The 18144-nt window shown below is 39.4% G+C and overlaps 1 protein-coding gene across 1 annotated transcript in view; it reads right to left on the bottom strand.

Moving 5' to 3' along the window:
• The window catches only part of SPAG17 (sperm associated antigen 17), a 264380-nt gene that overhangs the window by 171710 nt on the left and 74526 nt on the right, over positions 1-18144 (bottom strand). Inside the window, exon 4 of the mRNA XM_078154933.1 lies at positions 7806-7937. Within this exon, the coding sequence (XP_078011059.1) occupies positions 7806-7937 (132 nt within the window). The remainder of the gene's footprint in view (positions 1-7805; positions 7938-18144) is intronic.

Raw genomic sequence — 18144 nt, 5'->3', positions numbered from 1 at the left:
AGATGCTATTATTTTCATTCCCATTTTACAGATTAGCAAAGAGGCTGAGAAGGGGTAAATGACTTAACCTAGGTTAACACAACCACTAAGTATCTGAAAAGGGATTCAAACTCAAGTCTTTCTGACTCCAAGTCCAGAACAATCCACTATGTCACTGACCTAGCATAAAATAGTTGCTAAGGGTCAGGGTCGTCCATCAAACAAACCTTAAAAAGGATTTGAATCGGAGGAACAAGAGAGCGGTGACAAGAAGACCAAATTGGGAAGCTATGGCAATAGCCCAGATGGAAGTTGGGTCATCAAAGTGGTGCAGCGGATGGAGTGCTGGGCTTGGAATCAGGAAGACTCAGCTTGAGTTCAAATCAGGCTTCAGACACTTACTAGCTGTGTGATTCTGGGCAAGTCACTTAACTCTTTTTCCCTCAGTTTCCTCATTGGTAAAATGAGCTGGAGAAGGAAATGGCAAACCTCTCCAGCATCTCTTCCAAGAAAACCTCAAATGGGGTCACAAAGAGTGGGACATGACTGAACAATGACAGTAAACAGAGGTTAATGAGTTTAATTTTAGGGTTCTTTTCACTCTACCACACATATATTCTCTTCCCCCTATATATATACAGTAAATCAAGTTTGAGAAATAGCTGGCTAATATTCCAGCTTTCAGGGAACACTGAGTGTGTAAAAAAGAAAATGGGCAATAAGGTTGGAAAAAGTAAATGGAATTGGTCTGTGGAGAACCTTAAAGGTCAGGCTAAGGAGTCTGTATTTTATCTAAGGTGCCATTGAAAGCTTTTTAGTAGGTAAGTAATGTGGTTGGCCCTGTATATTAGGAATCTTTGAGGGAAGCTTTGCAAATGTTCCCATGAAAGTCGGCATCTTCTGTGTGATTTGGCCTTTCAGAGCTGCCTAAAACACTGCAAAGTTAAATGACCTGGTCAGGATTACCCAGCTAGTACTGGTCAAATACAAGCCTGGAACATGGGTCTTTGTGGCTATGAGGCCAGCTCCTTATCCACTGCAACACACTGTTCCTTACAGCTCACATAGGAATAAACTCAAAACTCAAAATGAAATTCTACTGCTTTTTAGCTTATCTTTAAATTTATTTGATCATGGAATAAGTAAATAGCAATTTCAGGAATCATGTCAAAGTCTGCTTTAAGTGCGAATTGTACAATATTGGTCTATGTGAGAGTCACCTTTTATCTACTAACCAAGACACAAGAAGGGGGAGGGGGCTGCAGACTCACAGTGGGAATGAAATGGAGATGCAGTAAATGATACCAAGCCCACCAGGAAGAGGAAAGCATGCTTCCTATTACGCCAGACATCAAAGCAGGAAGCCGTCTCTTTCTTCCCGAAGGCACACTCAAAAAGAGGGGAAGAAGAAGCAAGAAGAAAAGGGCAGTAACCATTTGTGAGTCATAAACAGCATCCACTGCATAAAAAAACTAGTGAATAAAGAAAGAGATGCCATGACATGCAATCGGAAGCTGCTGAGCCCTCTTCAAGTAGGCTACTTCTCCATGACATCATTAGGGTTACTTCTCCCATCCCTCAGTCCTCCACATCTGGTAAGTACAGTCTGTATATATGTATGAATTGATTAATATCACGGTATGAATGAACCTCTGTGTAGGCCACAGTATGTGGGCATGTGTATTAACACTAGGTCGTCAAAGCTTCTTAACCAGAGTACTCTTGGAAGCTAATGAATCTTTAAAAATAGAACTCTGAATTTTTTATTTTGTCCTAACCTTACCTCTTCTTTTGACCCCATAGATCTAGGAGATATTTCTTAATTTAGAGCTTTGTTAATTATGATCCTTCTCCAAATTTCTACCCTTCTGAATGCTCGGCATTATCATTCTAGCCTTCAGGAAGTTGGCTCCCAATTATAGTGCCACAACTAAGCCTTGATCTATCTTTCTTCATCCTAGCTCTACCAATAGTGGACCCACATCAATAACAGCAACATCATTATTAATAACCACCACTCACATTTCTATGGTATAATGTTACAGTTCTTTCCTCACAACCCTGTGAGATGGGCATTCAAGTGTTATTATCTCTCTCCCTCCCTATTCCCTTCTATCTACATCTATTTATAAATGAGGAAGTTGAATGGTTAAGTGATTTTGCCCATGGTTTCCAAGCCAGTAAGGGGCAGAAATGGGTCTTGAACCTAATTTTTCTAACTTTAGGGCCAATGCTTTTTCTACTCTGAACTCCGACACTTCATGACACATCAGCAGTGATATTCTGTGGCATGAAGATACAGCTATTTTTATATTTCAAATTCATACATTCAATGGAATCTTTCCAAAATCTATCATAAGCTCTAATTAATTATCCAGAATTCCATTTAAGAAAGAAAATACTATTATACCTATTTTACAGATGAACAAAATAGGCATCTCTGGGAGTGGTTTATTATTTTTTCTCCTTAGTCCTATTTTTATAGTTTACTTAGGCCTGGGAATCATGACAGTAATATCCTGGCTCCAGCAATCCATGCAAAAAAGGGGACTCTACCCCATCTCTGAAGAATTCCAACCAGTTAGTGAAGCAAGTTATTCCTTTCCTGAAATCATGCTGGTCCCCCTAAACTATAAAGTCCCTTGCCCTTCCTTTGGTTGATTTGTTAAAAATAGTTTCTAAAGATTTTAACCACAACTGAATCAAAACTAACCAGTCTGTAATTTCCTGGTATGTCCCTATGGCTTTTCTTTTCAAACAAAGGAAAGAAAAAGATTTTTTTTTTAAATGGCATTGTATTGGCTAGTTTCCAGTCTTTAGGGGTTTCTACTGAACCAAGCTGGAAAACGTTTGGGAAAGTGGCTCTCATTTCTCTTCCAACTTCCTTTTGTGGAGACACTGGGTCATTCATGTCTATAGTTGTGATGTATTATCAAATTGCAGAACTCTGAGGGACTAAAAAAAGGCTTATCAGCACTCCCCCCAGTCCCCCTCTTCTCTGTTGTCTTTCTTTATCTCTAATTCAGTCAAACATAAGGTACTTAAGCAGGCCAGAGAAGGAACTCTTTAGCCTTCCTACAGAGACATGGTTTCTAAAACCAGTGAGGGGGGGATAGATCATGGGCTCATAGAGTCCCATGATAGAGAAGTGGAGACATAGAGCTGAAAGGCACCTCAAAAATCAGCTAGCTCTTTCTATTTTCTCACTTTACAGATGAGGAAACCAAATACCATAGATGTGAAAGTGAAATGCACAAGGTCATACAGGCAGGAATAGAGGTGAGATGCAAACTAAGGTCTTCTGATTTCAAATTGAACACCCTTCCCACTGCACCACTGTTTCAGCTTGGATTCTTTGGTGAAATTTGGTAATTAGAAAGCAAAACCATTAAAAATAATTTATCTCTTTTCCTAAAGACCATTAATTAATATGCGAGTATTCTGAATTCACCTGGAAAAAAAAGTATAAATCTATTCCAACACAATAAGCATGTATTGTGTGTGTCAATGTGTATTTCTATGTCTGTGTGTCTATGTATGTCTACATATATGTATATGTATATATACACACACTTATATAGTCCCTTACATATACACACATATATACATATATATACACACACAAAATGATATTCCAAACTATGTTTAGTATGGTATCATTATATAAAATAACCAATCACTTTTGGATGTGTTTCTTTTTTAGAGGCACCATTTTCTTTTGATGGTTTAATTCCTTTTCCCAGTTAAATTCTCGGATGAAGTTAAATATTTTAGAACACACTTGAGGGTCATGGTTTTTGACATTCAAAAGTAATACATGAACTGAAGTAAAAATTAAATTAAACATAGGGATAGAAGTAAATAGAACACAAATAGGTTACTTAGAAAGCATGAACAATGATTGGTGGGAGCAGTTATTTTGGCAAAACAAAGGTTAACTGGTGAATTGCCTATAAAATTCATGTCTATGTGATGTTGATACCTATGATATATTCATGGACCTGCCTTCCTTCTGTTACAAAATTCACATTACAGTAAAACTGAACTCAGTTAAAACAAGAGAGGGAAAAGGCTAAATGCAGTATAGGAGTTGAGCCCAGTTTTTCAAACTAATTTTTTCCCCTGCACCACAGTTCCTCATGTAGCACATCCCTCTCAGAACAATTCCCATCATCTAGATGTTAGGAAGTTCATTTACTGGCTATTGTCTAATTCCAATCAGAATTCATCCATTTACTTTGCCTTACTCATATGGTTGTTTCTTAAGGTTTGGGGTCAATGCTTTACAGCATTTGTCTAATAAAGACATCGTGTCTGACTGTGTAATTATCTCCTCACAACTTCCTATCCATATCCAAAACTCATTTCCTGTATCTAAAACTCAAACTTGGACTTCTTTGGGCTCATAGGGTTTTATTGTAATAATCGTATCAAGTGCTCTCACTTATATAATGTTACAAAGTTTTACACCTTCTCCTTTGGTCCTCACAACAACTCTGTAAAGTAAGTGGTGTGATTTTTACTAATCCTATTTTACAGATGGAGAAACTGAGGGCCAAGGAGGCAAAAGGGTTTGTCAAAGGTTACATATCTAGGAAATGATGTAGCCAAGATTCTATTTATATTTATATTTATATATAATTAGTCATATAATTTATATTTATTTATAACTATGCTTGATGGCTTCTATCTATGCCAGAATTATACTTAGGCAATAAAATGAGTCCGTAGGTATTAATGAAGTACCCTGTATGAAAAGTAATCACTAGATATTCTGTAGTACTTATGGGATCATGGATTTGGAGCTGACAAGGACCTTTGGGATCATCCAGTCTAGCTCCTTGATCTTATAGATGAGGAAACTGAGCCCCGAAGAGAGGAAGTAGCATGTCTAAATTCACACAGGTGGAAAGGTGAAAAACTGAGGTTTGAATTGAGGCTGTTTAGCTACAAGTCTAGTACTTTTTCTACTATTCCATATAGATTCCAAGGGAAGGAGAAGATCTAGTCTCCCCTCGTGGAGCTTAATTATTCTGTTTAAAAATTTTGCTTCTTGTATAATAATGAATTTCAGGTAGGGGCCAAAGGGTATTTCAGCACTCATGGCTAGTTGTGCTAATTTTTATGCTGAAAAGTTCTAAACTGTCTCAGGTATTTCAAAAGTACTGACTCTAGGAATCCTGGTGGAAAGATTCATCATGGTCAAAAATCTATACCAATACTTAGAGAACTCTCCTGGAAATGACACATTGTCTTTAAACCAGGTAATTAATGTAGGCCAAAATGCTTCGAAAAGGATAAAACACTTTGAAAATACTCAGAATTATTACCATTTTTTTTCCTCTTTTTATTCCTGGCAAGATTTCCTGACAAGATTCCTGGCAAGAAAAAATTTCTAACTGGTTTAAGGATTATGATGTATTTTTGTCACAACAATGTTTTGAAGAGAGTAGTGGAAATTTTATTATCCCCATTGTATAGATGAAGAAATAGGCTCAGAAATTGTCTATGCATGGTCATCAGCAAGTAAGTAGCAGAATCAGAATTGTATAACCTTAGAGACCATTTGGTCCAACTTTAATTTGAATGAGATTCCTCTCTAGAGAAAACCTGACAAGTGGTCATCTAGCCTCTGATTGAAGACCTCCAGGGAGAGGGAACCCCTCACCTACAAAGGCAGATTACTTGACTTTTGGAGAGTATGAAGAACTGAGAAGATGTTCCAGAAATCCAGGCTAAATCTGAATCTCTGCAATTGCCACCTATTAATGCTGGGGTCAAGTGCAATATATGTGATGCTGGGTACCACAGGATGGGGTTGGGGGATCCAAAGACCAGTTAAGACATTATGGTCTTTACACAAGCTGGCTTCATCTCTTCCACCGGAGGATATCTTTATTTTCCTGTTTATGAGAGAAAGCACAGAGAATCTATTTATGCTGCACGTCCATAGAAAATCATGCTGTTCGTGGCACTGGGCCATTCAAATGGATTTTCAGCAAGACCCGCAAACAATCCAGCTATTCTGAGGAGTGATAATGAGCGAATGGATTTGATTTTGGCATCACCTTTCTAAAAATATTTAAGACTTTCATTGGACCAGGTATAAATCTTTGTGCCAAGTGTAGCTCCATTTCCACAGACAAATCAAATGAAATCTCCACAAGCAAATGAAATATCCAGACAGGTAATACGTGAGTAGAAAAAGAAAATGGATTGCTGCTAAAATAGCTTTAGCTTGGTATAGAAGTGCAAATGTGATATTCTAGCAAATAAATGCCATGCACTGGGGCAGCAGAGCACTGGGGAAAGGACATAGGATTTTGAGTCATGAGATCTGGGTGTGAATCCTGACTGCCACCAACTAATAGAGTTCAAAGAAGGGTAGAAGGTTGGGATCAGTCTCCTAATTTTTTTGGTTTCCTAGTAAAAAACCCCTGTTAGGATTGTTGGATGGAAATCACTACCTAAATGCGAACCATTATTTTCATCTAAAATATTCAGGCTGATTCTTCCCTGCCTCCTCCCTTCCCCTTTTTTGAGTTTGTTTTCATTTTTACTTTCCATATTTCCCAGCTCCCCTTTTGCATGACAATTTAAATATATTATTAGAAAAACAACCCTTGGTATATATCTGACGTCAATGTCTTCACATAGTAAGAACTAGCAGCCCTCCAATAAATAAGCATTTATTAAATGGCTACTATGTACCATGTACTGTGCTAGGCATGGCATCTATATCTATATCTATATCTATATCTATATCTATATCTATATCTATATCTATATCTATATCTATATCTATATCTATATCTATATCTATATCTATATCTATATCTATATCTATATCTATATCTATATCTATATCTATATCTATATCTATATCTATATCCATCTATATATATATGGTATATATGTATATGAAGAAAAAATGAAGCACTGTCTGCCCTCAAGGAGCTTACTTTCTTTGGGGAGAAACAAAACATACATATATATAAGCATAGACAAACTATGCATATAAAAATACAAGAGAATTTCAGGAGAGAGAGGGGAATCAGGAAAGGCCTTATGTAAGAGGTGGTGCTTAGGCCAGGGTCTGAAGGAAGTTAGGGGTTCTAAGAGGTCAAGACGAGGAAGGAGGGCAATCTAAGCATCAGCAACAGTCTATGCAAAGGCACTGAGATAGGAGATGTCATGCTGTGTATAGGCAATAGTAAGCTGGTCAGTTTGACTGAAATGCAAAGTGCACGGGGAACAAACAGTAAGATACGATATTATCATTATTTTTAAAAGACGGGATCATCTCACATTTGCTTTCAAGGTCATCTAGTGCATTTTACAGATGAGAGAACTGAATCCCAGGGAAGTCTTGTGGCTTGCCCCAGGTCACATAGGCATTGACAGAGGGAGGATGTGAATCCTGGCCCTCCCACTCTTGTCTCTTTTCCATGTTTGTGTTTTTGAGAAATCAAATCCTCAACGTACCCATTTGGAACCCCATTTTCCTAAAGGAGTCTTAGTGGGAGGAGATAGCCCCCTGAGCTAAGGCACCACTGAGCTTTGGGATCGTGAAAAGATGAATTGCCTTGAATGCAGAGGTTCTTAAATGGCGTCTCATGAACCCTTTGGCTATCTGGTGAAGTGTGAGGGCCCCTTCTCAAATACATAAAATAATAAAAAGATTACAAAGGAAATCAATTATATGAAAATACCCCAACTGAAAAATAAGAGAATCCGTGGATAGCCGTGGACTTTCCAAACCCTGCTCTGCAGAAACAGTCTAGGTTTCATTTCTGGTTTCTTTCCATCAGACCCCACCATCCTACCTTCTTCTCCATATCCCTTCGCTGTTCATCCTTATGTTTGAGATTCAGCAGTTGGTACTTAAGGAGTTTCCCAATCAGCGGCTGGGTAAGTGTCTCTCCAGCCATTGTAATGGCTCTGGCTGCATTTACTACCTGTGGAAACAGAGCAGTGGTTATAGCAAAAAGGGGTCATCAGCTGAATGAACAATGGTACCACATTCTTCCCAAGATTTCAAGAGAGAATGAACATTTCTATTTCATGATATTTGATTTTTTAAAAAATAATTGAGGATAGTAACTCATAATTACTCAATATTTTATGATATCCCTACAACAGTGCCACCACAATGGGACTTGAAGAATTCTGAAACATGCCCCAGGGCCATGATGTAGCATAGCTAAAAAATCATAGGTGTGGGAGAAAGGAAACAAGTATTTACTTAGTGCCTTCTATGTGCCAGGAACTGTGCTACATACTTTATAAACATTATCTCTTTTGATCCTCACAACAACCCTGGGAGGTAAGCTGCTAGTATTATTCCCATTTTACAGTTGAAGACAGTGAGGCAGACAGAGGTTGAGTGACTTTCCCATAAGTATCTGGGGCTAGTTCTGAATTCAGGTCTTCCTAACTCCAGACCCAGATCTCTATTCATGGCACAGTCTAACTGCCTCAGAAGAACTAAACAGGAATTCTTGCTTTGTCAAATACTATCCCTGTAACTTTAGGTAAGTTATTTAACCTTTTAAACCCTGTTTTGGAAAAGTGGTCTAATCCATTTGCAGAAAAAGGCAGGAAGGTTTCATGGCTAAAGGTTTCTGGCCCTGGCATCAGTAAGATCTGAGTTTTAAGTCTTGACTCTGACACCTTCTAGATGGGGAATCCTGAGCAAATTGCTCAATGTTTCAATGTCCCAGTCAACTCTCAAAGATGCTAGAAAGATACTATTTCATATATGTATATATAGGTATACACACATGCATAGACACCTGCATCAAAGAAGGTGCTACGCTATAAGCACAGTGAAGCTGCAGTAGCTGAAAAGAAACATGAGATGTGCAAATTTAGAGACATCTCCATTCCAAATGTTCATATGGACTATTTGTGCCCAACCTGTGGTAGTGCCTTCTGAGCTTATATTGGTATGTTCAGTCACAGTTGGACATGCTATACCTTGACCCCAACATAGATGCCATTTTGGTCCTTTTCAAGCATGAAGGACAACAATCAAACAACCATATATACACACACATACATATACACATATATACACATATACACACATATTTGCATGTCTACATATATGTATGTATATACACACATATATATTTGTTGTTGCTCACTCATTTCAGTCATGTCTGACTCTTTGTGACCTCTTTTTGGGGGGCTTTCTTGACAAAGATACTGGAATAGTTTGCCTTTTCCTTCTCCAGTTCATTTTAGAAATGAGGAAAGTGAGGCAAACGGGGTTAAGTGACTTGCATGGGTAGAGGTTTCCCCCAGGGGAGTTTCCTATGTCAATGAAGTCAAAGGTTGGATCCCAAAACACCCCTCCCCACAAAAAATCTTTCAAGACAACTTTTAGACAAAACAGTGTCATGAATAGGTCAATGGACTTGGAATTAGGAAGATTTAGGTTCAGATCTCTCTTTGGACATCTATTAGCTCTGTGACCCTGGGAAAGGCACTTAAATTCTTGCACCTCAGTTTCCTTAGAGTTGATGGCCACTAAACTTCCTTCTTGCTCTAAATATATGATCTTATGAATACCGGAATTCAATTATAAAACTTAAATGAAATAATTCACATAAAGTACTTTATAACCATAAGTACTATATGAATATGAACTGTCCTTATTAATCATAGACTCAAAGAATGTATGAATAGAAACCTTTGAGATAACCCGCTCCAACGTACAAATTAAAAACAACAACAACAACAACAACTTTAAATTAATTGGGTTCTTTGGCACATGGATTCTTTTCCAATCACTCCAGATGCTTCTCCCTCTGAGGATGGCCACAGACCAGCAGACCATTGCAGAAAGAAGGATAGCATTCCCTTCTCCAATGTTTAAGAAATCCATTTAATGCAGCTGAAAAGGCTGTTGTTTTCATTCTTTACAAAATAATCCAAGAGGCCAAAATTTCCAACCGAAATTTGTTAGTTCATGGTACAGAACATGTTTTTTTTTTTGTAATTATGGAAGTAGCTGGGTTAGCCTCTCTTCCATATCTTGGTGACTAAATTCAACTGAGAGATAAAAGCTGCTTCCTGGAGAGGCGCCATGCTTATGAGCCTTCCCTGCCCCCCTTTTCCATTTAATGCTGATTCTGTTGGTATGTAGCCTAATTGGGGTGAAATAAGGCTATTGAGTTTTCTTTGGGTGACGACAGTCCTAGGAACATACAGCTGCATTGTCCAGATGTGTGGCATTGACAGCCTGGTTTATGGCTATATTTTTTACAACTTGTTTCCACTGCATTTCATACAAGTCACTAACATCTGGGCCCTTTTCCTTGGAGCCCCATAACCACTTTATTTACTGCAAAAAAAAATAGAATAAATGTTAAAAATACCATAAAAAAGTTGTTACAAATTTCTTTCTGTTCATGTTATCTTCTTACCAACATTCACTCACTGTCAGAGAGAAATCTTAACTTGTAACAGTTTTTCTACTTTTGTTTTTAAGTAAGCATTAGTTATATTTATAAGCTTGGGATGAATTAGGTGTTACTAAAATGTTCTGACATGCTGCTTTCCACTTCCCAATCCCACCCCACACCCCCAGCCCCTCAGAGCAATTACATGTGGGCGCATATGGTGTCAATTTCATCCACATCAGACTCAGACACAATGACCAGGCACACTGCATCTCACTGAACTGTGTCTTGTCTGAGCTTCTTACCACTATTTGGTCAGGGCTTTCCTGACTTTTTTTTGTCCAGTTCCTTATGGTTTTTTCATTCCACCAAGTGAAATAGCCAAATAAAGCACAAGAAGGAAGAAGGGGGAAAAAAAAAGAAGTAAATGTATATGTGGGGGAGGTGGGTAGGAAAGGGTGAGGATATGTATTGCCTCTAACTATGGAGGACTTTATGGATTCAACTATGCCAAAATGTAACTAGAGATCTTATGGACCTGATTATGGGTTCATATGATGAGTTAGCAGTAGGGAAAAATTGTGGGAGGGCCTCGCTTAAAATTCAACTCTTTTTTAAGAAAGAAAATATCGAAGGAAGAAATCAAGAACCAGAATTGCTTGGATATGTTCTAAAAATAGGTTTGGATGACCTTTAAGGGTTTTTTCCCTTACCTCTAAATCCGTTTCCTCAAGATCTTAATAATTTGTATTTACATAAGTGCTTTAAAGTTTACAGAGTGTTTCCTCACAACTGCCCCCAGAAGTAGATACTGGAAGCATCCGAATCTTCAATTTATAGATGATAGATGAGGAAACTGAGAGATGATTTGCCCCCATTCTCAACAGTTAGTAGGTGGCACAGCAAGGTTTTTCACCCATGTCTCTTGAGTAAAAGTCAATCAGTGTTTGGAAAACAAACAGACTTAATTCGAAGAATACAATACTTTTTCTTTTTTTAAAGAGCCTCCATAACACAATTTTAAAAATATCTAGGCTGAACTGTGAAACACTGAGCACACCTGGTCAGAACCTCTTGAAACAACCATAGCTTCATGAAGAACAGGTCTCAGATGCAACGGTGTCTCCAGGGAACTGGGAAGTTGCATGACGCCTTGTAAAATGAAAACCACCCACTTGGGGCTGGCCCTGGGGGAAAACCTCAGGATTGGTCTGAAATGGTACTTGTAGCCACTTGCCAGGAAAGTTCAATTTCTTGCTGACAATTCTGCTGCACTGGGAAAATCTGCATCAAAGCCCCAATCTGTTTGCCTTTAAAAACACATAGCGAGCTAGTTAGCTGTGCGTCAGCCAAGCCTCTTAGTGGAGTGGCAAAACAGTGTGGCCACTAGGTGGCACCATAGTGCACAGAGCGCTGGATCTGGAGTCAGGAAGACCTGAGTTGAAAGCCAGCCTCAGATACTTAGTAGCTCAACTCATTTAACTTGTCTGCCTCAGTTTCCCCAGCTGTGAAATAGGGATAATAATAGCACTACCTCCCAGGGTTGTTGTAAGGATCAAATGAGATCACATTTGTAAAGCGCTTCACACAGTACCTGACATATTCCAGACAGCAAATAAATACAAATCCTATTCCATTCAGTGGGATAGCATGGTGGGGGAGGTTTGAACATAAAAAAAAAATTATCACAGTGTTAAAGAGTGTTAAGCATTGGAATGGCCTGGTGAACCTGTACAAAGGAGATGTTTACCTCTATGTCTGGAGTGGTTGAAGTGAAGCCTCCTTGGCAACTTGGTGATGGATTAGATGTCTCTTGAGTGCCCTGCCAGGTCTGTGTGTTGATGACTCTGCAATGAATGCTACCTCTTTGTACTGAAATTTCATCAAGTACAAGAAAATATCCTGATGGAAAGCTACTCATGGGCCACAAAGGTATTTTCTGGGCTTTCTGAAACCTGTGATCTACAGGGAGTGCTGGGCTTAAAATTAAAATATGGCATAGTTTCAAAACACAGTAAAAGCCTGTTATGATGACAGGATCTGATGGGTAGGCAGGGGGAAAGACAGGAGACATAACATTGGTAAATTCCTGGCTACCTGTGTTATAATGATAAAATGTGCTTTCTGTGGTTGCTGAGGATGAGGAAGGGAGAGGACCAACCTAAAATAGACTCCTACAGAATCACGGGGGCTGAGCTGGGAGAGACCTCAGAGGTCTCTAGTCCAACCCACATATGATCAGAGATCCCATCTACAAGTCTACAACTTGCCTGACTAGTGGTCATCCAGTTTGGCCTTTAATACTTCCAACCAGTTTTTGAGAGAGCCCAGCTTGCAACTTCAGAACCGGGTGCCACATAGTTGGGGATGACAGCACTGCTGGGAAGCACAGCTGTGTGAAATCCCACTGTAGAAGGAACATTCTCAGCTGCAGGGACCAGTGCCCAACTTGCTGGTGGAAGAGTCCCACTTCCATGCTCCAGCTGAAGATGGCAATAGTTGCTGAAGCCAGGCACCCCCAAACCACTCCTACAGTGGGGATTCTGAGGAACCTTATTTATCTCTAGAGTTTCTCTTTTACATTAGGGAAGATGAGCTCCATGGTCAAAATGAGCTCCTTTGATAACATGGGATTTATGAATCCTTGGAAGAGTGAGTCATACCATGCTCTCACATTCCTTCCTTCCATCTTTCCTCTTTTCCTCCCTTCCTTCCTTCCTCCCTCCCTCTTTCCCTTCCCTTCCTTCCTTCTTTGTTCTCTCCTTCTCTCCCCTTCCCTTTCCTTCCTCCTTTCCTTCCTTCCTTCCTTCCTTCTTCCTTGCTTCCTTCCTTCCCCTTCCTCCTTTCCTTCCTCCTTCCTTCTTCCTTCCTTCCCCTTCCTCCTTTCCTTCCTCCTTCCTTCCTCCTTCCTTCCTTCCTTCCTTCCTTCCTTCCTTCCTTCCTTCCTCCTTCCTTCCTTCCTCCTTCCTTCCTTCCTTCCTTCCTTCCTTCCTTCCTTCCTTCCTTCCTTCCTTCCTTCCTTTCTTCTTCCCTCCTTCCCTCCCTTTCTTTCTTCCCTCCCTCCCATTCTCTCTTCTTTCTTCCTTTCTTCCTCCTTATGAATCAGACGGAGACCAAAAAGGTGGGAAGCAATATGCATGGTCCTTTGGGAGACTCAAAAAAGACAGGAAAGCTTATCATTTCCTTTCAGATGATCCCACTCTAAATATTCAATGAATTCTATTCTCTATTAGTTATCAAGATGAAAATCAAAATCTTTAGACCCCTTTAGCTTCCAGAATGATTCACATGGTTCAGGGTTCTTGAGGAAGGAATAAAGAAAAATGCAAAGGGGGGAGAAGGAAGAGGAGATCTGCTCATGCAGCTTCTGCATAGAACAAAACAATAGTGACCCACTAGGAACTTAGGAAGGAACAGGTATTGAAAGTTAGTGCTCAAACCTTTACTGGGTATTAAACAAGCTGTTTAAGCAGGATGGCAACATGACATCATGGACAGTTAGCCTTGAAGTCAGGATGACCTGGGTGTAAGACACATGCTGCCTGTGTGACCCTGGATAAGTCACTTAACTTGTCAGTGTTATTTGCAAGTCTCTAAGATCTTAAGTTTCAGAGAAGGTGCTGAACTGCATTGGTAGAGGGAGTTTTCTCACCCCAGAGTCCCTGTACCAGTGAAATCCTAGGTCTAAGTCCTACTATTACATAATCTTCTATTGAGTGATATAACTTCAGAACTAGAAGGAACCCTAGAGACCATCTCTAGTTGGACACTTTCATTTTGCCGATGAGAACATTGAGGGCCAGAGAAATTAGTGACTTGCTCAAGGACACACAGTCATGTGTGGTAAGAGGGCAAAATATGACCCAAGACATAGAATTCAAGATAGGACTGGATGAACTGAATTGTGCATGCTCAACTAGATAAAGCACTATAAAAATGAAAATGGGGAAACTGAAAGCCAACCCCTGGAGCACTGGGAAAGGGGGAGACATTCAAGGAGAATAAGAGACTAAAATACAAATAATGACCAAATGATCATACAGAAGGAAATCTAGTCACTTGGGTGGAAACAGAGATTAAATGATGAAAAGGCCAAGTCTCTAAATACTTGTACAGACAGCAGGTTCTACCAAGGTTGGGTGGGAGGTCCTCAGCTACTGGAAGTTGTTAAGATTGTGAGGGGAGGAGGGAAAACTTGCATTGACTGATTAAAGTTTAACACAACACAACTAAGGGGAGGGAGATGTGTGCATTTTATGTGAAGATTTTACTTTGGGTATGTGGAGCATTAATTCCATTAAGACAGCTGGGCTTCTTAGTGTAATGGGAAATAAACCTTTTTCCTTCTTCACTGATCTGGCTCAATGTCTTATGTTATTCTTATTAACTAGTAACTCACTCCAGTATAAATATACATATATTTTGGAGTCTTTCCTGTCTAGGGATCAGGCCCACCCATTAGTGCCATGACCACCCTCTCCTAAGCATCCTTCCCCTCTATATGTCTTCCCTACTAAGAAATACAAACACAGCATTGCTCCATGGACACAGATACTCATGGAAATAAAATTAAAAGGGAGAAGAAAAAGCAGCAGAGGATTTCATGTCTGTGGTTGGATTTTCATTAGGTCAGTTGCCAGAGTTCCTTGGCAACCTTCTGAGTTGTATGTAGTGAACTAAATACTCACTTAATTTACTGCCATGTCTAATCCTTGCTCCTTTATGAGCAAATTCAGTGCTGGATCTGACTTTGGGTCTATACCTGCCTATCTTGGAATCAAGCTGTAAGTCAACAAGCATTTATTAAGTATGCCTACCATGTACCAGGCACCGCACTGGAGACTGGGGATACAAAGAAAGGCAAAAATGTTCTTAAGGAGCCTATTTTGTTATGTATAAGAGATATGGGGGGGCAGGATAGAGTTCTTTCCTTTTAGACACAATCTTAGAAACTTCAGATTTAACCTTAACTTGCCTCTAATTCTAGGAAGATCTGGTTGATTCCAGGTCCTCCTTTTATTTATTGATTCCTATTATCATGGACTCACAGTGATTTCATGGTTAGGGATTGAAAGATAGAATGGTATAGTAGAAAGTGTACTGCAATAGGCAATGCAGAACCCCAGTTCCATTCCAAGTTCAGCCACTCAATGGCTATATGATCTTGGTCAAATCATTTAATCTCTCTGTCTGATTTTTTTCTGGGTTAAAAAAAATAGGACAATATCGTTTAAAGGGATGGTTTATGAATGCTTATAGAGGAAAGAGGTGATCACTGGGAAGCAACATGGGTTCATTAAGAACAAATCATAACAGACCAGGCTTTTTAGCTTTCATTCTTTTGGACAAGATAAACATACTGATAGATAAGTGGAATGCCACAGATACAGCATATTTAGATTTTGGCAAGGCATTGCCAAATCTCATCATGCTACCCTTGTGGACAAGATGGAGAATTGTGTACTGGATGATGGTGAATTAGATGGGGTTCATTGGATCCAAAGAATGTTGGTTAAAGGTTTGATATAAACTTCAAAGAATGTACCTTGTGGAGTGGCACAGAGCTCTCTCCTTGTCTTGTTCTGTTCAAATTTTTTATCAGTGTCTTGAATAAAGGCATAGATGATGTTCTTATGAAAATTGCTGATGACAAAAAGCTGGAATGTTAGCAGACATGTGAGATGAATGGAATCAAGATCGAAGAAGTTTAGAATGCTGGGCTGAAGTTAACACAATAAAAGTATATATGGATAAATGCAAAATTCTGTACCTGAATTAAAAAAAAAAATCAGTTGTACAAGATAGTGGTGGTGGGAAAAGGTGGCAAAAACATTAGTGTAAAAAAGATTCAGGTATTTTAATAGACTACAAATTCAAAGCACCTCAAAATTCCTTAGACCTAATCTACACCCAAAGAGGAATTTCTTTCTTTTTCTTTTTTTTCGTTTGGCAGTTGGGGTTAAGTGACTTGCCTAGAGTCACACAGCTGGTAAGTGTTATGTGTCTGAGGCTGGATTTGATTTCAGGTCTTCCTGACTCAAAGGCGGAGCTCTATACACTGTGCCACCTAGCTGCCCTGAGGAATTTCTTCTAAAAGGTCAATAAGAACCATAGCATCTAGAAGAGATTTAAAAGCTCTCATTGAAATAAAATTTCACGCAACATCCCAGACAAGTAGGTCACCTAGTCTCTAATTAAAGACCTCCAGTGATGGGACAACCTTCCTTAACCTCTTCTGCAAAGCTCTAATTGTTTGGAAATTTTTTTCTTACATTGAGTCAATATTTGCTTCTTTGTAATTATCACGTATTATCCTTAAGTCTGCACAAGCAGAACCAAGCAAAATAAAGTTAATCCCTCTTCCACGTGATATCTGTTCAAGTACTTGAAGATAGTTATTGTTTTCATCCAATATTTAACGTCTATCCTTATCTTCCTTTTTACCAGGTTAAAAGTACTGGTTCATTCAACTAATCCTTGCATGGCATGATTTTGAGATTCCTCACCATCTAGGACACTCTTCTCTGTATGTTCCACAGCTTGTCAATGCCCCTTGTAAAATGTGGCTCCCACATATAAACACAGCACTCTGTATGTCTTGACCAGAGCAGGGAACAGAGATCATCTCTTCTCTTATTCAAGGTACTATGCCAGATTCAAAACTAGGAATTTTTGCAGCTGGAACAAGTACTGTGAAAGATGCCATCATTTGGTCAACACTTTTCTCTAGCACCATCTTATTGAAAGGGGGAGATAAGTATCTTGTTGGAAGAGACAAATTTCAAGAAAATAGGAGGTAGTTACTCCAGAGGATGCCCTGGGGAACCGAAAAACTGGTCATCTGGTAGCTTCTTATTTTATTTGATTTTTCTGATAAGAAGGTGCTAAGGTCAATTATTCTTCATGATTCATATCTGAAAAGCCTGATTACAGGGAATAGGGGAGGCGATGGAGTGGAAATTCCTACACCAAAAAGAGAGATGCTTTTGGGGAGGGGGCTGAAAGAAGGCTTGAAGCCATATACAATTCATATCTTAAAGTATGGCAGAATGATAGAGATGGAGATTCTTGGGATAATTTAGTCTTAAATCCTTTACTTTGTAGAGGAGAAAGCTGAGGCAGGCCAGAGATGGGATGTGACGAGGTCACAGAGGAAGGCTCACTCAATTATTAAAAATGAGGATTAGCAGAGGGAAAGACAAAGAGTCCAAGTCTCACAGACTGATAGACTGTTAAGAGTTTGAAGGAAACTTAGAGGCCACTTTGTCCATCCCCCTTATTGAACAGAGGTGGAAACAAAAGTCCAGAGTTAGTGTCAGAACAAGGACTAAGCCCAAGGGCCTGACTAAGTCCAGTGCTTTCGTATCATCATCATCATCATCATTAGCATCATCATCATCTATATACTGTGTGCCATGCACTGTGCTAACTCCTTTATAAACATTATCTCATTTTATCCTCACAATAACCCCAGGAGGTAGGTGACATCATATCTCCATTTTACAGTTGAGGAAACTGAGGCAGAGGTTAAATGACTTGCCCAAGGCCTTATAGTTAGTAAGCATCTGAGGCCAGATTGAATTCAGACCTTCCTGACTCTGTGCTCAGTGCTCTATCTACTGTGCCTTCTAGTTGGCTTAATAGCCAGGTTAATGAAGTTTGGCCTTCTAATTTGAAAGCAGTTATTATTAACCACCTACTATGTGCTCACTGGCTTTTCCCAAGCAGTGCCTCCTAGTGTCATGGCTCAGGGTTA

Source organism: Phascolarctos cinereus, unplaced genomic scaffold (genome assembly GCF_003287225.1).
Source record: "Phascolarctos cinereus isolate Bilbo 61053 unplaced genomic scaffold, phaCin_HiC Scaffold_5;HRSCAF=322, whole genome shotgun sequence".
Classification (NCBI taxonomy): Eukaryota; Metazoa; Chordata; class Mammalia; order Diprotodontia; family Phascolarctidae; genus Phascolarctos; species Phascolarctos cinereus.
The sequence above is the reverse complement of the archived record's forward strand: the minus strand, read 5'-3'. Positions and strand labels throughout refer to the sequence as shown.